Here is a 19,630-nt window from a genome sequence, read left to right on the forward strand (position 1 = left end):
ATTAAAAAAGCAAATATGTCTTTTACAGCTTGAAGTTAGATTGCATCTGCAGACTGTTCCTTCTCTGTGAAATCCATCAAAGAGCTGCTCTGAAGGCTTCATGTGTAACCCTTATCTCTAGTTTGTGTAGTATGAAAAAGGGTCAGGCAGCACAGTTCAACACTGGTAGAATTGGGTCCATTCACAGAGATCCGCAATCGGAGCATATGGAGTAATAATACAAAAAATAAATAAAAAAAATAGTGGCTGAATTGTTTCTGTATTTCCACTACATACATTCTTATCTTAGGTTCCCTGGCAGCTCAAACATTTATCTAAGCTAAACTCTTCTAAAACGAATAAACTTTAGGTTATGTGTGTGAGATAAGGGCTACAGATTGAGCTGTCAGATCAGTTCTTTGATAAATTTCACTGAAAAGCTGAAGGAACAGTGTGCAGAAGTAGTGAAACTGAAAACAGTAGAAGATAAATTGTTGAAAGTTTTTTTTGAGTAGAAGGTGGTAATAAAATGTTCCCAAAGGCATCCATAGCCTTTTAAAACCCTGGCAAACTTTTTGATATGTTATTCTTTATATATTTCAAAAAAATATTTAATAAAACGCTTCAGAAAAATAGGGCAATTAAAAATATTACAATATACTAAAGACACGTTAAAAGAAACTTTTCATTTTTACTATGCTATAAATATTGAACAGGCACATTTACATCATTTCTATAATGCCAATTCTTCAATCTCATCTTCTACAGAGTTAACAGCCTTTATTGCCGTCCTTCCCGGCATGTTCTGCAAGCGGCTTCTACTGGAGCTTGAGAGTTTGCCATCCCCAGGTAAGAACACGTCATCTTTCCCTCTGATTTTACGGTTTTGTTCCAATGGTAAAGCGTTGTTTGAGTCCTGATCTTGGATTCTGCTGCTGTTTGAAATTAGACCATTTTTGTTATCAAATTTGGAAACAGAAGGTAACGTAGCATTAGAACCGTTTCCAAAAAGCTGCTCCATTAAATTAGATTTTTTATCTTTTTGTATGTCCAGCTTTAATGTGGTTATAAAAGACTCCTCTAACACTTCTTTCCTTTGATTATCAACAGTTGTTCTCCCCCTTCCAAAAGATGGAGTATAACTTCCAAATGTGACGTCACCATTGGTATCCTCTGTGTTTTTATGACTTTGGACATCTCTTTTTGACTCGCGTCCTCCATTGACTGGGAGGCCATTGAACAGTTTTTCAGTTGGCTCTGAGAATCTATATGTTTTATGCCTTGTATCTGCGGTGTCCACTTTTATTAAAGGATCCACAAGTGGTGCTGAGGCAGGTTTAGAGTTGTCGGAGTAAAAGGGGTCGTGGTTTTCTCTGTCTATTTCGAACATTTTTGCTAATAAGAGCTCCTTTTTAAGCCTTTCGTCTTCGTTTCTATTTAAACCAACTTCCTTTATAGTTTTTTCTTCATTTAACAAATCTTCTCTCTTTCTTTCAAATTCTTCTTTTTCCCATTCTGTAGGTATTAGGAAAAAAAATAATTCTAATTCAGATACACCATTAAAACAAACACAATCACAGAAAAGAAAGGTTTCTAATTTCTAGGTTACGCTAGCCATACACAGTGAGGAATGTCAGCAGTGAGTAGCCAGTCTTTTGCTTTGTGTTTCAGGTACATTGAGACCCTATCAAATTTGCCTAATAAAATTCATGGATAACAGATCATATCCTGACTCTTAGGGCACATGCACACGACCATATGTATTTTGTGGTTCACAAAAAATACGGATGACATCCGCGTGCATTCCGTATTTTGCGGAACGGAACAGCTGGCCCCTAATAGAACAGTCCTATCCTTGTCCATAATGCAGACAATAATAGGACATGTTCTATTTTTTTGCAGAATAGAAATACAGACATATACGGAAATGGAATGCACACGGAGTAACTTCCGTTTTGTTTTTTTTGCGGACTGTATGCGGAACCATTCACTTCAATGGGTCTGCAAAAAAAACACGGAACGGACACGGAAAGAAAATAAGTTTGTGTGCATGAGGCCTTACAGTCTGATTATGTCAGATAATCTGGAGGTACACAAGATAATATCAGGCAGTTTCATTTTATGACCTCTGCCTTCATCACAGTTGTCTTGATCTTTGTTCAAATCACTGCTGCTTACAGCCTTGAGACTAAGGTAGGAGGCAGTCATTCATTTACGACAACCAGCGATATGGCATCTACAAAAGGAGTTGCTCAGCTATTTGAAATTCGTAAAGGTGGCCATACACATAAAGCATCTGTCAGACAAAAAAGTTCTCTCGTCCCTATAAACATACAGGCTCAGATTGGCCAACATGCATGTTTAACAAGAGAGAAATAAACTGTTACCAGACACCTCTGCCAGTATCTTATCTCCTGTGGGGAACATCCGATTGGGCGAATAGCCCCTTAAAGTGATCCTCGGGTCAAGAAAAATAAATTCACATTTCTGGACTCCTCTTCCTCTGCTTCTCAGACTAGCAGGTGCATACGGCAACCCAAGACACTTCCTGCTGCCTCGGATTGGCCAACACTGCTCACGTGAGCAATACTTGCCAATCCAAGAGCAGGGCTAGACAAGCAAGAAGTGTCTTGGACTACCAATGGGCAGTGTGCACCAAAGAAGCAGAGTGGCTTTCCTAGATGACCGGAGAGGTGCTCATGAATCTATGGATCTGCAGCTGTAAATATGAATAGAAGGTCACCATCTAAGTGTTCTGTTTATTCCCTCGTTAACGTGAATTTTTATTTATTTTTTTAAACTGGAGGGTCACGTTAAGCTGGCCAAATACATTCGATTTAAGTCGGCCGAACCCACAGATTGTGGCAGAACATCTAATATGTATGGGAGCATCCCAACGCTCCCAAAGTAGCTAATGTCAGGGAAGATAAGGATCAGGCATGTTGGATTTCAACGGCCTGATCCTTTTGTTCTCTGGGAGATAAGCCGCTGCCAGATCATGCATATATATAGGAGGATAGGGAGAGATAGAAATGTTCTGCCAACAATATCTCGTGTATGAATAGCTAAAACCCATTACATTCTGACTGAAGGGACCTTTACACAGGGCTCATTAGCGATGATCGGGAAGTGTTAATGTACCGCCGATTATGCGATGAACGAGTGAAATGCTCGTTCTTTGAGTAATTTGATCGTTTGTGCGCACATAAAAATGATCGTTTACCGGCAGGAGATTGTGTCATGTAAACACGATCTCCTGTCGGCAAACGGGTCCGTATAGGAAAGAGTGATGGCATTAGCGATCGCTCCTACCCATACTGTGGAGAAGATCGTTGCATGTAAGTGCAGGGGTCTCCTCCGCTAGCCATCAGCAGATTGTCAGGAAGGAACGCTTCTGCAATATCGTCCCGTGTAAAGGGACCTTTATGTAATGTGCAAGGCCAACTGTAGTGTGGAAAGCCCAGGCAGCAGGCAATTTTTGATCCAATAGGACATGTCAAAAGAGGGATTCCAAGAAAGGGCCAGATCTAGCACCAAAGGTCACTCTCCACGAATAAAACCTTTGAACACGAAGAGGTCCCAGCACCGGGATAACTTTATGACATGGTAATAATGGGACACGCCATTTTTAAGGGCAATCTTACCTTCACGCAGTTTCCTTGCTTTGTCTTCCAAAATCTTTTGCTCCTTATTTCTATTCAACTTCTCTTCTTGCGCTTGTTTTCGTTCTGCCTGTTCTCTTTCCCTTTTAAGCCTTTCTGCTTCTTGTTTTTCTCTTTTAATCCTCTCCGCTTCCTCTGTGAGCTCCTTTGCTAGATCATCATCTCCCTTTGGAAGAAAAAAAAAACAAAACAAAAAAAAAACAACACACGAATCACTGAATAAGTAAAAAAAATATATCGTTTTCACCACAAAACAGGTCACTTATGTCAGAGAGAATTTTAAAAAAGTGTATTTGAGAATTTCTCATGCCAAAAGTAACATCTCAGTTAACAGTATTCTATCAAAACTTGAATTGAAATGAGGCTTTCGGCATGACATTTTTGATTGTGACCATTGCTCCTCGGGATCTGACAACAAACTGGTACCTTTTGCTACCTCTGGATCAACGTGCAGGAGAACAGGCTGAAATGGATGGATGTCTTTTTTCAGCCTTACAAACTATGTTTTTTATTCTGTTTTCATGAGTGTTTCCTTTCGCAGGGTTAGGCAGGAAATATACCTTATGAATGATCAAAATAAAACCTGAGAAACTCAAGGCAGTGTCTAACATTGGGAAAAGAAAGAGTAGGAAAAGGGGGAACTATGGAAAAAGAACCAGACAATGCAGTTATGTGGGTGCACCATGCCACAATTAACCCCTTAATGACCAGGCCATTTTTGACCTTTCATGACCAGGCAGATTTTTTAAATCTGACATTGTCCCTTTATGTGGTAATAACTTTGGAACACTTTTACTTATCCAAGCCATTCTGAGATTGTTTTCTCGTGACACATTCTACTTCATGAGTGGTAAATATGAGCGGATATAAACCATATTTATTTATAAAAACATCTTAAATTTGCCGAAAATGTGGACAAATTTGACATTTTCAAAATTTGCATTTTTCTGCTTCTAAGGCTGCATGCACACGAATGTTGTTTGTTTCCGTTGCGTTTTTTTTTTTTGCGGATAGGATGCGGACCCATTTTTTTCAATTGGTCCGCAAAAAATGCGGACAGCACACCGTGTGCTGTCCGCATCAGTATGTCTATTTCGTAGCTCTGCAAAAAAATAAAAAATAGAACATGTCCTATTCTTGTCCATTTTAGGCATTATTACAATGGATCTGCAAAAAAAAACAAAAAAAACAAACAAAAAAAAAAAAACGTATGTCATCCTTTTTTTTTTTTGCATCATTTTGTAAATTACATTTTTTTTTTTTTTTTTTTAAGACGTTAGAAGGCTTAGAATGTTAGAAGCAATTCTTAAAATGTTTAAGAACCCACTTTTTAAGGACCAGTTCAGGTCTGAAGTCACTTTGTGGGGCTTACATAGTAGAAACCACCCATAAATGACCCAATTTTTGAAATTACACCCGTCAAGTTATTCAAAACTGATTTTACAAACTTTGTTAACCCTTTAGGTGTTCCACAAGAATTAAAGGAAAATGGAGATGAAATTTCTAAATTTCACTTTGACAGATTTTCCATTTGCATCCATTTTTTTCAGTAACACAGCAAGGGTTAGGAGCCAAATAAAACTTAATATCTATTACCCTGATTCTGCAATTTACAGAAACACCCCATATGTGGTCATAAACCTCTGTATGGGCGCACAGCAGGGCTCAGAAGGAAAGGAGCGCCGTATGGTTTTTGGAGGGCAGATTTTGCTAGACGGGATTTTAGACACCATGTCACATTTGAAGCCCCCCTGATGCACCCTAGAGTAGAACCTCCTAAAGTGACCCCATTTTGGAAACCACTGGATAAGGAGACAGTTTTTTGGTACTATTCTGAAGTACATATGATTTTTGATTGCTCGATTTTATACTTTTCGTGAGGCAAGATAACTAAAAAATCTTGCCTAACGGCGTTCACAGTGCGTTCTTTTTATAGATCAGGTCGTTATGGACGCGTCAATACCAAACATGTGTCGTGTATTTTATTATTTTTCATTTTCACCCAATTATAAATGTGCGGATATGGGAAGATCCAGTGGGTCTGATGCTTCTATAATACACTGCAGTACACTATATAGTGTACTGCAGTGTATTGTGACATTACACTAAGCCTGATCAGGTTCCTGCCTCTGGCAGGAACCTGTCAGGCCTACACACCATGGCAAGCCTGGATGCCTGTGAACATTATAAACAAAACAGCGCAGCCCCGATCTCCTCAACATTCACTGAGGAGATCGGATCTGTGCTGCTGAATGCTGTGATTGGTCAGTCAGATTTGACTGACCAATCGCAGCAATCTAAATGGCAGAGACCACTGTGATTGGTCCCCTGCCGGATGCCCAGACAGCTCAGCTGTCTGTGACACCAGTTTAGATGCCGGTGCCACCGTAAATATACTTGCGGTGACACACTGATCTCATGGCGTACTGTGTATGTCATGATGCGGAAACTAACACCACATCATGAAGGTGGCAGTAAGAAACAAGAAATTCCACCTCGTCAGAGAACATCTCGGTGCATATCCTGTTGCCAGCTAAACTCGATTACCAGATACTGGCCAATTTAACAGGAGCATATTCAGGGTGAGAAATATGCTCTGTGTGTCAGAGGTATTTCCCTTCCTGAGTGATGCTCCCATGATATGGACCCATGGCATTATAATGATTTATAATGCTGTTTGTTACTGCCTGACCTCAACTCTAATGAACTGTACTTACATAATGCCGTCAGTACACATGGAGCGTATTCCTCACCCTTAAAATGCTTGTGTGAAATTGGCTATTGGAAGAGTGATAGCGTTCCTCCAATGAGTGAGGTTATTAGCATGACAAATAGCACATGGGCATGATCATGTGCTCTGCTGCAGCCAATAACTGGCTTCAGTGGTGATGTATATCTTTAGATTTCTTACAATTATTAAGTGTACAACAGTATTCTCCAGTTATTAAATGCAGAGTATAAAAGTAATTTTTTTTTTTAAAGCATCCTTAACCCTTTCTTGACCAGGCCCAAAAAAAAACAACTGACTGTCCAGGCAACTTTTTTTGATTTTGTACACGTGGTGGTTTAGTGACCATAGCTTTTTTATTTGTTTGACTACCAAAATAATTTTTGCAAATTTCTTTACTTGACACTTAGGACTTATTAGAATGTTTTTTTTTTTAGGTTTAATTTGGAGGAAATCCACTAATATTATTTTAAAAAAAAACATTTTTTTTAATTATATCTTTAATTTCTTAAATATTAAAACTGACACAAAAAATAATTATTGCAATGGGTTCCCTATTTTGTGACGATGGTTTTCATATATAACATGTATAGGTTTGAGAGAACGGGGCAACTATGGTGACAGTTTCTGTTAGCGACTGCATTTTTAATATTTTTTTTTTTCACTTTTTTTGGCACATATGTCCACCAGGAGGTCATCAAGACCTCTGGGGGGACACAGACTTTTTTTTTTAACTTTATTTTTTTTTTCACTGTTTCCACTGTAACTGGGACATCCACAGGAGCCCCAGTTACAGGGGAAAACTGCCCCCTGTGGGGGCATAACACACAGACAGAGCTGATCAGGGTCTCCTTAGACCCTGCAGCTCTGCTCCTGCCCCAGACACCCCTGGAGGTCACATGACCGCCGGGACTAACAGAGGAAGCGGCTCTGTCGCTTCCTGCTCACTCCACCATGCACTCATACAACGATTTCCTGCCGATACAGGAGCAGGCAGAAGCGGTAATAAACCGCTCTGGTCTTCTCCTCAGGGTCCCCGGCTGTGTCTGTCATCCAGGACCCGACCTGCTCCTGCTAGATTGCAGGAGCTTTAATCCCTGGGATTAAAGCGCTGCCAGCACATGTATATACATGCTATCTGCACGGGGCATGTGCAGATAGGACGTGTATATACACAGTAGACAGTCAGGAAGGGGTTAAGGGAATAAAAAAAGTGTATAGTTAAAACGTGTTGATAAAACACAGATAAATTTTACTATGTGAACAATACACAGGTCTTTGTGTGTTCTGCTTTCATACAATGTCTTAGGAAGCTTTAAGAATGCAAGAAATAGAATAGCAAATGCTGTATATCAGGAAGCCATTTTTACAAAACGTACATTTCTTACCAAAACTCCCTGCTCAGTCTGCAGTTTATCTTCAACTGGAATTGGAGGCGAGGGTGGCGGAGGAGGAAAGTCCAACCACGAGGCACTGTCATTTGTCTGGACACTTATGTTAACACTAGGGCTCACCCCTAGGATGAAAAACAACAGATTTCATTAGTATTAAATACACTTCTAATCAGCTATTTAAAGCACAATTTCTATAGGCTTTTCATTAAAGAAGTCTCCCTTACCTTTCTTCCTAGGTGTAATCTCTGTGTCCTTTTTAGGTGAAGGCTTGGACAAACGATAAGCATAGATATTTTTTGCATCAAGTTCTCTTTCTTTGTCCTGTATGGGGAACAAAAAAAAAGCTACTTTATAAGTATGCCACTAAAACCACAGCTGGATGCTAAGGATACAGTAGAATGTAAAACTTATTGTGTTATTCTCACACTGCAAATGTGATAGTTAAAAGAGGTTGTCCGAGTTATGTGAAAAAATAAATAAAAGCACTGTAAATCTGATGGTCAGTAATATACATAAGCTGCTTGAGAAAGGCTCAGTTGTGAGCTGAAACGTTGCAATTGTTCCACATGGGTGAATAAAGACATCACGTTTTTTCAAGTCTTGGAGTGCTGTCCGATATAGATAGATAGATAGATAGATATATATATATATATATATATATACACACACATACATACATATACACACACACAGTACAGACCAAAGTTTGGACACACCTTCTCATTCAAAGAGTTTTCTTTATTTTCATGACTATGAAGGCATCAAAACTATGAATTAACACATGTGGAATTATATACATAACAAACAAGTGTGAAACAACTGAAAATATGTCATATTCTAGGTTCTTCAAAGTAGCCACCTTTTGCTTTGATTACTGCTTTGCACACTCTTGATGAGCTTCAAGAGGTAGTCCCCTGAAATGGTCTTCCAACAGTCTTGAAGGAGTTCCCAGAGATGCTTAGCACTTGTTGTCCCTTTTGCCTTCACTCTGCGGTCCAGCTCACCCCAAACCATCTCGATTGGGTTCAGGTCCGGTGACTGTGGAGGCCAGGTCATCTGGCGCAGCACCCCATCACTCTCCTTCATGGTCAAATAGCCCTTACTTTCAAAGTTTTCCCAATTTTTCGGCTGACTGACCTTCATTTCTTAAAGTAATGATGGCTACTCGTTTTTCTTTACTTAGAATTTGTATTATGGCAAGAAAAAAGCAGCTAACAGTCTATTCAGTAGGACTATCAGCTGTGTATCCACCGGACTTCTCCTCAACGCAACTGATGGTCCCAACCCCATTTATAAGGCAAGAAATCCCACTTATTAAACCTGACAGGGCACACCTGTGAAGTGAAAACCATTTCAGGGGACTACCTCTTGAAGCTCATCAACAGAATGCCAAGAGTGTGCAAAGCAGTAATCAAAGCAAAAGGTGGCTACTTTGAAGAACCTAGAATATGACATATTTTCAGTTGTTTCACACTTTTTTGTTATGTATATAATTCCACATGTGTTAATTCATAGTTTTGATGCCTTCAGTGTGAATCTACAATTTTCATAGTCATGAAAATAAAGAAAAACTCTTTGAATGAGAAGGTGTGTCCAAACTTTTGGTCTGTACATACAGTACAGACCAAAAGTTTATGTGAAATTTAAGTTTTTCCTTTCTAATAAATTAGCAAAAATGTCAAAATTCGGCTTTTACCATCTTAAAATAGGATACTGATTGCAGATTGATAGGATTAATGAAAACTTGCATTTTTTATTTTAGCATAAGCCTGCAACATATCAAAATGTGAAAAAAGTGAAAGGATTTGAAGACTTTCCGAATGCATTGCAAGTAGTGTAGTTTATTATTGCCTGACTGTCAGTATTCTGGCAGAGCTTAATAGGCTCACGTACATGGCAGACAAGGGACCTTTGTAAGGCCCACTGCTATGGCAACCCAGTGAATTGATGGAGTGAGCCCCCTCTCCCCGTCAGGCTCCTTAGATGGCTTGGTCATTAACCAAGGTTTAAAGGGACTCTGTCACCACTTTCTAACCCCCCCTTTTAAAAGTATTGTTATCTCCATGGCGCCCCTGTGATTACAAAGGTGTTGTTAGAAGATAAATTCGCCGTCTCCTTTTGATAAAAAGAGCTTATATCTAACCTGTCAATCTTCTTGATAAGGTGCCCAGGGCGTTTCTGTTGGTCTCAAGCTGCCGCCCGCCGCCGTTGGTGCCCAGCTCCTCCCCTGATCCTTTCAGCGCCGCCTGAATGTAATGAAATACGCCTCCGGCTCTCGCTCAGTGCCCCCTCCTCCTTTTCAAAGATCCCGCGCGTGCGCACAGGCCTGTGCCTGATGCGCCCGTGCGGACATTTAGAATCAGCCTCATTGAGCGAAGTGCGCATGCGCGCACTTCGCTCAACCTCCTCATCAGACGAGCACTGCAGCCAGCCACTCAGAGCCTGCCAAGCGCTGTATGGAGCCGCACGTCTGCCCACAGCCGATTTCAAAGACCCACAGAGGACTATATTATATCCCCCTTTTCTCCACTCCATATTTGTGCGCACGCGCGGGATCTTTGAAAAGGAGGAGGGGGCACTGAGCGAGAGCCGGAGGCGTATTTCATTACATTCAGGCGGCGCTGAAAGGATCAGGGGAGGAGCTGGGCACCAACGGCGGCGGCGGCGGGCGGCAGCTTGAGACCAACAGAAACGCCCTGGGCACCTTATCAAGAAGATTGACAGGTTAGATATAAGCTCTTTTTATCAAAAGGAGACGGCGAATTTATCTTCTAACAACACCTTTGTAATCACAGGGGCGCCATGGAGATAACAATACTTTTAAAAGGGGGGGTTAGAAAGTGGTGACAGAGTCCCTTTAAAATGGCATGATCAGAACCAGTTCTGATGACATTTGATGCAGCGGGAACCCATCTGTCAATCACCACCAGGATCCAGGAGCATGGCTGCTTTGCACATAAATATTTCGCTAGATGTAAATATACTGTAGGTCATAAAGCATTAAGAGGTTAAATTTGCTAGATAAAGCTCTGGTCTCAGCCCTCCAATTCAGCTTGACATTAAATTAGCTTACAGCATGAGGCTGAACAGCAGGTCTATCTAAAGTTTAAAGGGGGTTCTCCAAGATTTTCATATTGATAGCCTATCCTCAGGATAAAGAGCTGATCGGAGGGGGTGCTGGGAGTCGGACCCCTGCCGATCTGATATTGATGACCTATGCTGAGCGTAGGCCATCAATATTAAACATCCAGAGAACCCCTCTAATGCTTCAGCAGCATCATATAAGTTCCTCTATTCACAGCGTACCAGTTTGAAACCAGTTAAACAATCCAGACAGGAATAAAAGGACACATACTCTTAATTTCTGAGTCAACCGTTGAAGCTCCTCTTGCAGCTTTTTGTTATCCTCTTGAACATCGTGGACTTTTTTTTTCTCAACTATCAACTGCCTCTGGAAACTGCTTTGTGTCAGTTCAATGTTCTTCTCCAACTCCTGTAAGACACAGTAAAAGTTAATGTCAGCACCATTGCAGGTGATGCAGGAAGACGAGAACAGGCTTTTAACATTTTTGAAGTACATCTACTCAGTACATACTGAAATATTTCACATTACTGCACACAATTCTTAGTACATATTCAATGGATCACGTAGATCTTCAGTACTATAAAAATAAGCAAGTGGAAAACATAGGGAGAAAAGGATTTTACAGGCAAGTCCAAAACTCCCATTTTCTTGTTTGTGTTACTGGGGGACACAGAAGACCCTGGGACATTCCAAAGCAGTCTAAGGAGGCACAAAAAAGACTATAGCCTATCCAGTAAAGCTGTTTACCCTGCAAACGGAATGCAACAACTGATGTCAGGAGGCAAAATTAAAAAAAATGGACAGACAATGGTCTGACATCTCAGTAAAGCAACACTAGATCCCACATGGAGAGACGGAAAAGGAGTCAGACAAGCTAAGAATCAAGAGGTCTGGTCAGAGAACAAGCAGAACACGTCCTCGGGTGAATGAGAGCCTAACACAGATCACACCACAGCTGTCTATTTAATGCAAACCAAACAGGCTTCCAAAAAAAGAAGACACTATAGTAGAGAAGCCAAAAAGGAGAGAACTGACCACCAAGGAACACAGATAAAGTAGCCCATGGGGTCTAATGATGGAAAGGATCAAGAGATCTTCTGTGCCTAGCAAGATGAACATGAGGATTAGGCTTCATGGACACAACCGTATTTTCCGTGTTTTTGTGGATCAAATGCGGACCCATTAATTTTTATGGGGCTGCAAAAAAAGGTTAATTACTCTTACCGGTAATTGGATTTTCCATTAGCCTTGCCAACGGCACTGACAGAAGGGTATCCCTGCCCCCTGGACAGGAAACAACACTGGAGCTCCAGATTAAAAAGGCCTCCTCTCCTTACCTAAGCCAGTTAATAACCAAGGACATGGAAAATGATGCAACAAAAATTATTATTATTAATTCAACATAATACAATCCACCAAGGTAATTATACTTTTACCAAAAACTGACAAGAGGATTAACAGAGAATGAACATATTTCAGGGAGGGACTACTGTAGAAAGAATTCTACGCCCAAAAGGACACGTCCTGATTATGGGTCACATCCAGCCTGTAGTGCTTAAAAAAGGTCATAGGATTAGCCCAGGCAGCCGCTTTGCAGATCTGTTCAATTGATATAGCGGCATTTTCTGCCCATAAGGAGGACATAGCCCGAGTCGAGTGGGCCTTGAGTCCTGCTGGGGAAACAAGATTCTTGTTGGTATAACAAAGAGATAGCGTCTCTTATCCACCGACAGATGGAAGGCTTCCTGGCTGCTAGACCCTTATTAGGACCCTGGAACTGGATAAAGAGGTGGTCCGACTGTCTGATCCACTTTGTTCTCTCCAGATAACTTAGTTGGCAACGTCTTACATCCAGATTGTGGAACTTCCTCTCTTGGTCCGTGGTAGGAGAATCACAGAAGGACGGCAGAACAACTTCCAGATTACAATGGAATTTTGAAACTACTTTTGGAAAGAACGCTGGGCAATGCTTAAGGATTATACGGTCATCTAAAATGTTAAGATACGGTGCAAGACAAGAGAATGCCTGGATCTCACCCACCCTTCTAGCAGTTGTTATGGCTAGAAGAAAAGCGGTCTTAAATGATAAAAGCTTCATGGGTTCGCATGGCGACTCCATTAAGACTGTAAGAACTAAATTTAAGTCCCATGTTGGAATGGTAGAGCGAACGGTTGGTGAATTGCTTGACTAAAAGGTTGTTCTGCCAATTTTGTATCCAGAAAAATACTCAAAGGCCGATATCTGCACTTTGAGGGTAGAGGGTTTGAGACCCTTGTTCATCCCAGACTGTAGGAAATCCAAAATAATAAAAACATTCGGAAGGGAATATTGACAGTTTTTGCTCTTCGTAAAGGCAGGAAAGGCCTTCCAGGTCCTAAGATAAATTTTTGATGTCACGGCTTTCCTACCTTTTAGTATAGTGGAGATTACTGGATCCTTGAGCCCCTTTCTTTTTAAAGCTAGGCGTTCAATCTCCAAGCCGTCAATTTGAGTTGAGAGACTCTGGGGTGGTGAATCAGACCCTGAAATAAAAGATCTGGAAGTGCTGGGAGAGTCCAGTATTTTCCTCCTGAGACTGAGAAGCAAGGAAAACCAGGTTCTTCTTGGCAATTAAGGAGCGATAATTATCTGCGCCTATTCTTCCGCCACTTTCATTAGGGCTCTTGCAATTAAGCTGAAGGAGTGGGGGGGAAACAACGACAAATATAGCAGCCCTTTTGGCCATGGACGAGCTAGGGCATCTAGAATCTGTGGCTGGTACTATGGGGACAGAGAACAAAATCACTGTACCTTCCTGTTGCCCCGATCTCCAAATAAGTCCAGGATTGGAACGCCCCATTTTGCTGTGATCAGTTGGAATACGTTGGGACTCAGGGTCCAATCTCCTTCCTTAATTGTCTGCCTGCTTAAAAAGGACAGCTGATAAGGAAGTCAGATGTTTTTCTGCCCATAAAAAAATCCTCTTTGCGATTGCGGCTAGAAACTTGTTCCGAGTGCCCCCGTCGGTTTATGTATGCAACCGTGGTTGTGTTGTCGGATAAGATTTTTACATGGCGTAGAGGCATCTTTGAATGGAGTGCTAGAAAAACCTTGAAAACTGCCGAAAGTTCCTTTAGACTTGACGAGGCAGTTGCCATGGAGTCGCTCCAAACTCCACCCCAGCCTCTGTTGCTGGCATCTGTAATGACTACTAGCAGATTTTTTTTTACGCCAGCAGACTCCGGTCTGCAAATTTCTTCTTATTTTCCACCAGGCTAGGGACTGTAATACTCTTGATGGAAGGCCTACCTTTCTTTCTAAGGAGGTTTGAGTTTTCCCAGGAATCTAGAAGAAAGGATTGTAGAAATCTTGTATGGCTCTGCGCCCATCTGACTGCGGGTATAGAGGATGTTAGGTAACCTAGAACAGTCATGATGTTTCTGATGGTGGAAGCTTTTAACTTGAAAAATTTAGAGATCTTTTGATATATGGTCAACTGCTTTTCTTCTGGGAGGAAGGACATCTGAAGGCATGAATCCAGTAGAACGCCTAAGAAGATTTTTGTTGATTTGGGATGATCGGATTTTTTGTGATTTATAATCCATCCTAAAGAAAGACTTCCTTTACTTTATCTAGATGAAGTAGCAGCTTGTGTTCTGTTTTGGCTGCAATTAGGAAGTTGTCTAGATAGGGTATTATGAGAATACCCTGTAGATGGACGTAACTTGTTACCTCGGATATTATCTCTGAGAAGATCCTCGGAGCAGAGGATAGCCCAAAGAGAAGGGCCTGGAATTGAAAATGACACAGGCGGGTTCCTATGTGAACAGCAATTCTCAGGTATTTCTGAGGATTGGCTTGTGATGATAGGCATCTTGTAAATCCATAGTTACCATATAGCAACTCTGAGGAAGGAGGTTTATTGTCGACTTGATGGTTTCCATTTAGAATTTTTGGTAAGTTAAATATTTGTTCAACTTTTTTAGATTTATAATAAGTCTCTGTTTTTTTATTTTATCATCAGAAATACTGGAGAGTAGAATCCCCTTTTTTGTTGGTGGTCTGGAACGCGAATCAGTACTTGCTTCTGGAGAAGAGCGGATATTTCTGCCTCCAGGGATAGTTGTTTCTCCCTCTGAGGCATTAGTTTGTTGATTACATAGTAATCTTCTGGACAGGTATCAAACTCTAGGTTAAACCCTCTTTGGATGGAATTTAGAATACATGGGGAGGTTCTTCTTTTTTCCCCACTCTGGAGCAAAAGCTTTTAACCTTGCTCCAACCGGGCATCTAGCCTCATTGAGTGGATTTTGCCGGCTTGTCTGGATTAAAGAGGAATCCTCTCCCCCTCGAGGACTGCCAATTCCCCCGAGTAATTCTTTCTCTTCTGATCCGTCTTCTGTCTGTTCCTCTGGTTCCGAAAGGACAGCCTCTGCTGAAAAAAAAAATAAAAAAAATTTCTACTCTCTGTAGGGAATCCTTTCTTCCTATCAGAGGCCTTTTCAAGGATATCGTCAAGGACAGACCCAAAAAGATGGTCTCCTTCACAGGGGATAGAACACAAGCGATTTTTTTGATGCCGTATCCCCTGACCAGGAACGGAGCCAGATGGCCCTTTTTGTTGCATTGGAGACAGCGGCTGACCTAGCTGACAGTCTCACCAAATCAGGTGAAGCATCGGATAAAAAGTTTGCTGCTTGTTTCAACTTTGGTAGAGATGCTAAGATCTCCTCTCTAGGAGTTCCAGCTGCCAGGTGATTTTCTAATTTACCTAGCCATACCGACAAGGACCTAGCAGTGCAAATAGAAGAAATACTTGGTCTAAACATAGCAGTATTGATCTCCCATGCTTATTTAAGAAAGCTTAGCATTTTTTGTCCATGGGGTCACGTAGTAAGCCCATATCCTCAAACGGAAGGGAGGATTTCTTTGATATACGGGCCACTGGTGTGTCAATCTTAAGCGTTTTATTCCAAAGAGTCGCATCAGAATCTGTAAAAGGATACTTCCTTTTAAAAGAGCTTGTAACCGGGGGATCTTTTTTCCGGATCTCTCCATTCCTTAGAGATTAGATCTTTAATACTATTATGTACTGGGAAGACGCGTTTTCTTCTCTCTCCCAGACCCTGAAACATTTGATCCTGTACCGGTTGGCTCTCTTTAGGGTCTTCTATATCTATAGTAGCCCTGATTGTTTTTAGAAGACTCTGCGATTCTTCTGGAAGGAATAACGGTCTTCCATTACAGTCTTCCGAGGAAACAGAGCTGTCATCAAAAGATCCCCTTCATCAACCTCAAATTCGTATAATTGGGAACTATGGGATTTCTGAGAGGTGAAAGCTTGTGGAGATAAGGGAGGTAGCCTTGATTCCACAGCCGCATTTACTTCCTCTCTAATCATATTCCTCATGGACGCAAATGATTGAACGTCCTATTTGCGTACAAGATTAGGCTTTACTACAATGGGGCCTGTGAATAGTGTGGGATGCACATGGACCATATCTGTATTACTGAATTACTATGCCCATGGCAAAGAAACTTGGAATATAGGCAAGATTCCTGAAAAGGAAGGTGCCTACATACCAGAAAAGATGCCCATGCAAGGGTAGATGGTCCTGTCAGGGATGCTGCTAACTACGACTCTGTGGGAGAAAGAAAATGGGCAAATTGGGGATTAGAGGTATGGAAAACGCAGGCCTGACATGTCTGTATTTAAAGTGGGAGCCAAGATAATGCTATAAAGGCCTGGACGTGGACTTTGCAACATATTCTAAAGTAAGAACTATGTCAAGCCAAGGACTCAGAAGCATAATCTCTGCACCCCACAGTTGGGCAACTGCTGGACCGCCAGCTAAGGCCGTCCAAGACTAAGGGTTGAGAAAAACATAATTATCTCCATGGGTCACGACTCTTGCATGGCTATTTCAGTGTTTTGCGGTCCGTTTTTCACGGATCCGTTGTTCCGTTTTGTTTTTCCGTATGGTATATACAGTAATTACATAGAAAAAATTGGGCTGGGCATAACATTTTCAATAGATGGTTCCGCAAAAACGGAAAGGATACGTTAGACATACGGATGCATTTCCGTATGTGCTCCGTTTTTTTTTTGCGGACCCATTGACTTGAATGAAGCCACGGAACGTGATTTGCGGGCAATAATAATAGGACATGTTCTATCTTTCAACGGAACGGAGAAACTGAATGCATACGGAGTAAATTCAGTTTTTTTTGTGGAACCATTGAAATGAATGGTTCCGTATACGGAACGCAAAAAACGGCCCGCAAAACGGAAAAAAAACCTGTAGTGTGAAAGAGGCCTTATGCAGAGGTATCAAAGCAGCACCCTAGAAGGAAACAGGCAGAGAGTCTGTCGAAGACTACCTAGAGGAGGAGACTTATGAAGGCAGACCAAGCCAGATACACAGATTATGCCCATACCAATTCAGAGGAGGGAAACAGGAGCAGATGGGTATTTGGATGGCATCTTAGAACTAAGCATTAAATATTAAGTATACTGCTTAGTAAAGGAAAATACTGTGAAACAGCATAAATGATATGTCATAGAAAGTGATGAAAAGATCTGACAGTTGCGGCTGAGTCCAGCGTGTGACTCCGAACCTGGGCTAAGGCAGTGCTCAAATGACTGATGAAAAACTATGTAACGCAATAGATGAGCCACCGCACTATTACTTCGCATATGGAAGAGGGAGAGACGAGGGAAAGGTGTAAGCAATAAAAGCATAACCGCAACAGGTATAGCATCCGGTGTGAGCACAAGACTCCATCTATACAATATAGTAGCGCAAGACTGGAGTACAATAGAGACCGTGGTTAGTGGTAGATCCAGTACCCTGCATATGTAAAAGAGTATGTGTGCTGTCATCCAGCAACGAGACAAATACCGTACTATGATTGGCGACTGCATGGTTGGAGAACTAATCAGAGAGAGCAACAAGGCACTGTCTAATGACTAAAACAAGGTACTGCATAGAACACATCGGAAACAGAGAATGCTAATTGTCTGTGGCATCAGTGGCTGCAGACCCTTTACCTATAAAATGTGCATATGCTCGAAAAATTTCAGTCCATAACAACGATACAACTAGGCCACACAATTGACCCGTGCATGTCAGAGACAAGTAGACTCATGACAAAGAGCAACTTTTAAGCAACAGCACCATTACTTTGCCACCAAGAGAGTAAATGTTAGAACTCTGTAGGACTGACGGAAACATATAGTGATAGTATAAGAGTTACTCCTTTTAGGCCAGACAGGGCCTTTGCCCTGCATTGAAGGAAGATGCCAGTCTCCCATCCCAGGCAGAAGCCACACAAGTCTGTTTAGCTTCCAGCGTGGACCAGGGTCATGTTCAGAAGAAGAAAATCCCTTTATGGTCCCTCAGTGGGAAAATTTGGGCATAACAGAAGCAATCACATTCACAGCAGGAGCAAAAATAAGAGTAATTAGAAATTAAAGAGTAAAATACAAGAAAAACATAACACAGAATTTACTTTAAAAATTCACTACTGGGTTTCTGGGAACAGTGGTGGTTATAAGTCCTAACCGCTGCTGGGAGGAAGGACCTCCGATAACGTTCCTTCGTGCACCTAGGATGCAGCAGTCTGTCAATGAAGGAGCTCTCCAGCTTCATGCATGGGGTGGAAGACATCGTCTAACAATGATGGACAGGCTGCAAGGATAGAAGAGGACAGAAAAGCAACCGTTTGGTACACACCAGAGCTGCGTAGGTTTGTCAGGCAGAGCATCAGCAATAGCGCACTCACTCCATCAACTGAAAGGAGAAGTGTATCTGCCTGGTCACAACAGAATTGCGATATCTTGTCATATACAGCATTCAGGGGTAGTTAGAATACTCCACCTACTGAAGGGAGTAACATGGTTGCCTGGTGCATGACAGGAACTGTGTAGGTGTGTCAGATGCCGCATGTAGCTATAGTACAATTACTCCACTAGAAGAAGGGTGCAATGTGCCTGCCTGGTAAATCGCGGAATTGCTAGGATTGTCGGATACAGAATCTGATGCTAGTGTGGGCACTCCACCTTTTGAAGTGAGTTGATGCAGCTGCCTGGTACACATCAGGACTGCACAGGTATATTAAATCCTTTAAAACAAGACCAGAATCATACCATTATCTCCTCTACATCGGGTGATATAGCTGTTGGGAATCGGGTCAGAAGTGAAAAGAGCCGCTTCCGCTGCTTTCACTCCCGACCCGATTGCTAACAGCTATATCTCCTGAAGTAGAGGAGATAATGGTTCGATTTTGGTCTTGTTTTAAAACTTAGACTCTTCAGCTTTCAAAGAAGACCCATAGAAGGCCCATATCTAGCTGCTACAGATCCCAAGATATGAGGAGTTAAAGCAGCCTTCTCCCCCATCCCACCCAGTCCTTTTCTCAAAACCCGAGTAGATGTCGGGCAAAACTGTTAAGGGGTTAACTATAGCAATCCTTGACAGGGCAAATAGAGTAATGCAACTGTCTGGAAAGCATTAGAACTGTGTAGGCTATGCTGTGTCGTAGCAATTGATAGTGTAAGTAGTCCACCTCTTAAAAAGGGAGAGATGGGGCTTCAAGCATAGCAGAACTGCTGAAGCCTGCCAAGTGCAGCAGCAAGTGCCTCGCTTCACCTTTGGAGTGGAGTAATGCGACTGTATGATGCATAACTAAATGGTGTAGGATGTGACTGCGTGTTGCGTGATAGGCTTTTTACCTACGGAATCTAGCGAAACTACAATTACTCCCCTAAAGAAGGGAGTAATGCGGTTGGTTGCCCAGAGC

At 41.7% G+C, this 19,630-nt stretch overlaps 1 protein-coding gene across 3 annotated transcripts in view; it reads right to left on the bottom strand.

Annotated features, from left to right (window-relative positions):
- Positions 1-228: 228 nt before the first annotated feature.
- LCA5 (lebercilin LCA5) overlaps positions 229-19,630 on the bottom strand; it is a 28,314-nt gene continuing 8,912 nt past the window's right edge. For 2 of the 3 annotated variants that reach the window (XM_040428682.1, XM_040428681.1), the window contains exons 4-8: positions 11,119-11,256; positions 7,988-8,084; positions 7,749-7,885; positions 3,624-3,807; positions 229-1,494 (exon numbers count right to left, since the gene is read on the bottom strand). In XM_040428682.1, the coding sequence (XP_040284616.1) occupies positions 713-1,494; positions 3,624-3,807; positions 7,749-7,885; positions 7,988-8,084; positions 11,119-11,256 (1,338 nt within the window). In that variant the 3' untranslated portion in view covers positions 229-712. The remainder of the gene's footprint in view (positions 1,495-3,623; positions 3,808-7,748; positions 7,886-7,987; positions 8,085-11,118; positions 11,257-19,630) is intronic. The other variant, XM_040428683.1, reaches the window with a different exon arrangement.

This window comes from Bufo bufo, chromosome 4, assembly GCF_905171765.1.
Source record: "Bufo bufo chromosome 4, aBufBuf1.1, whole genome shotgun sequence".
NCBI lineage: Eukaryota > Metazoa > Chordata > Amphibia > Anura > Bufonidae > Bufo > Bufo bufo.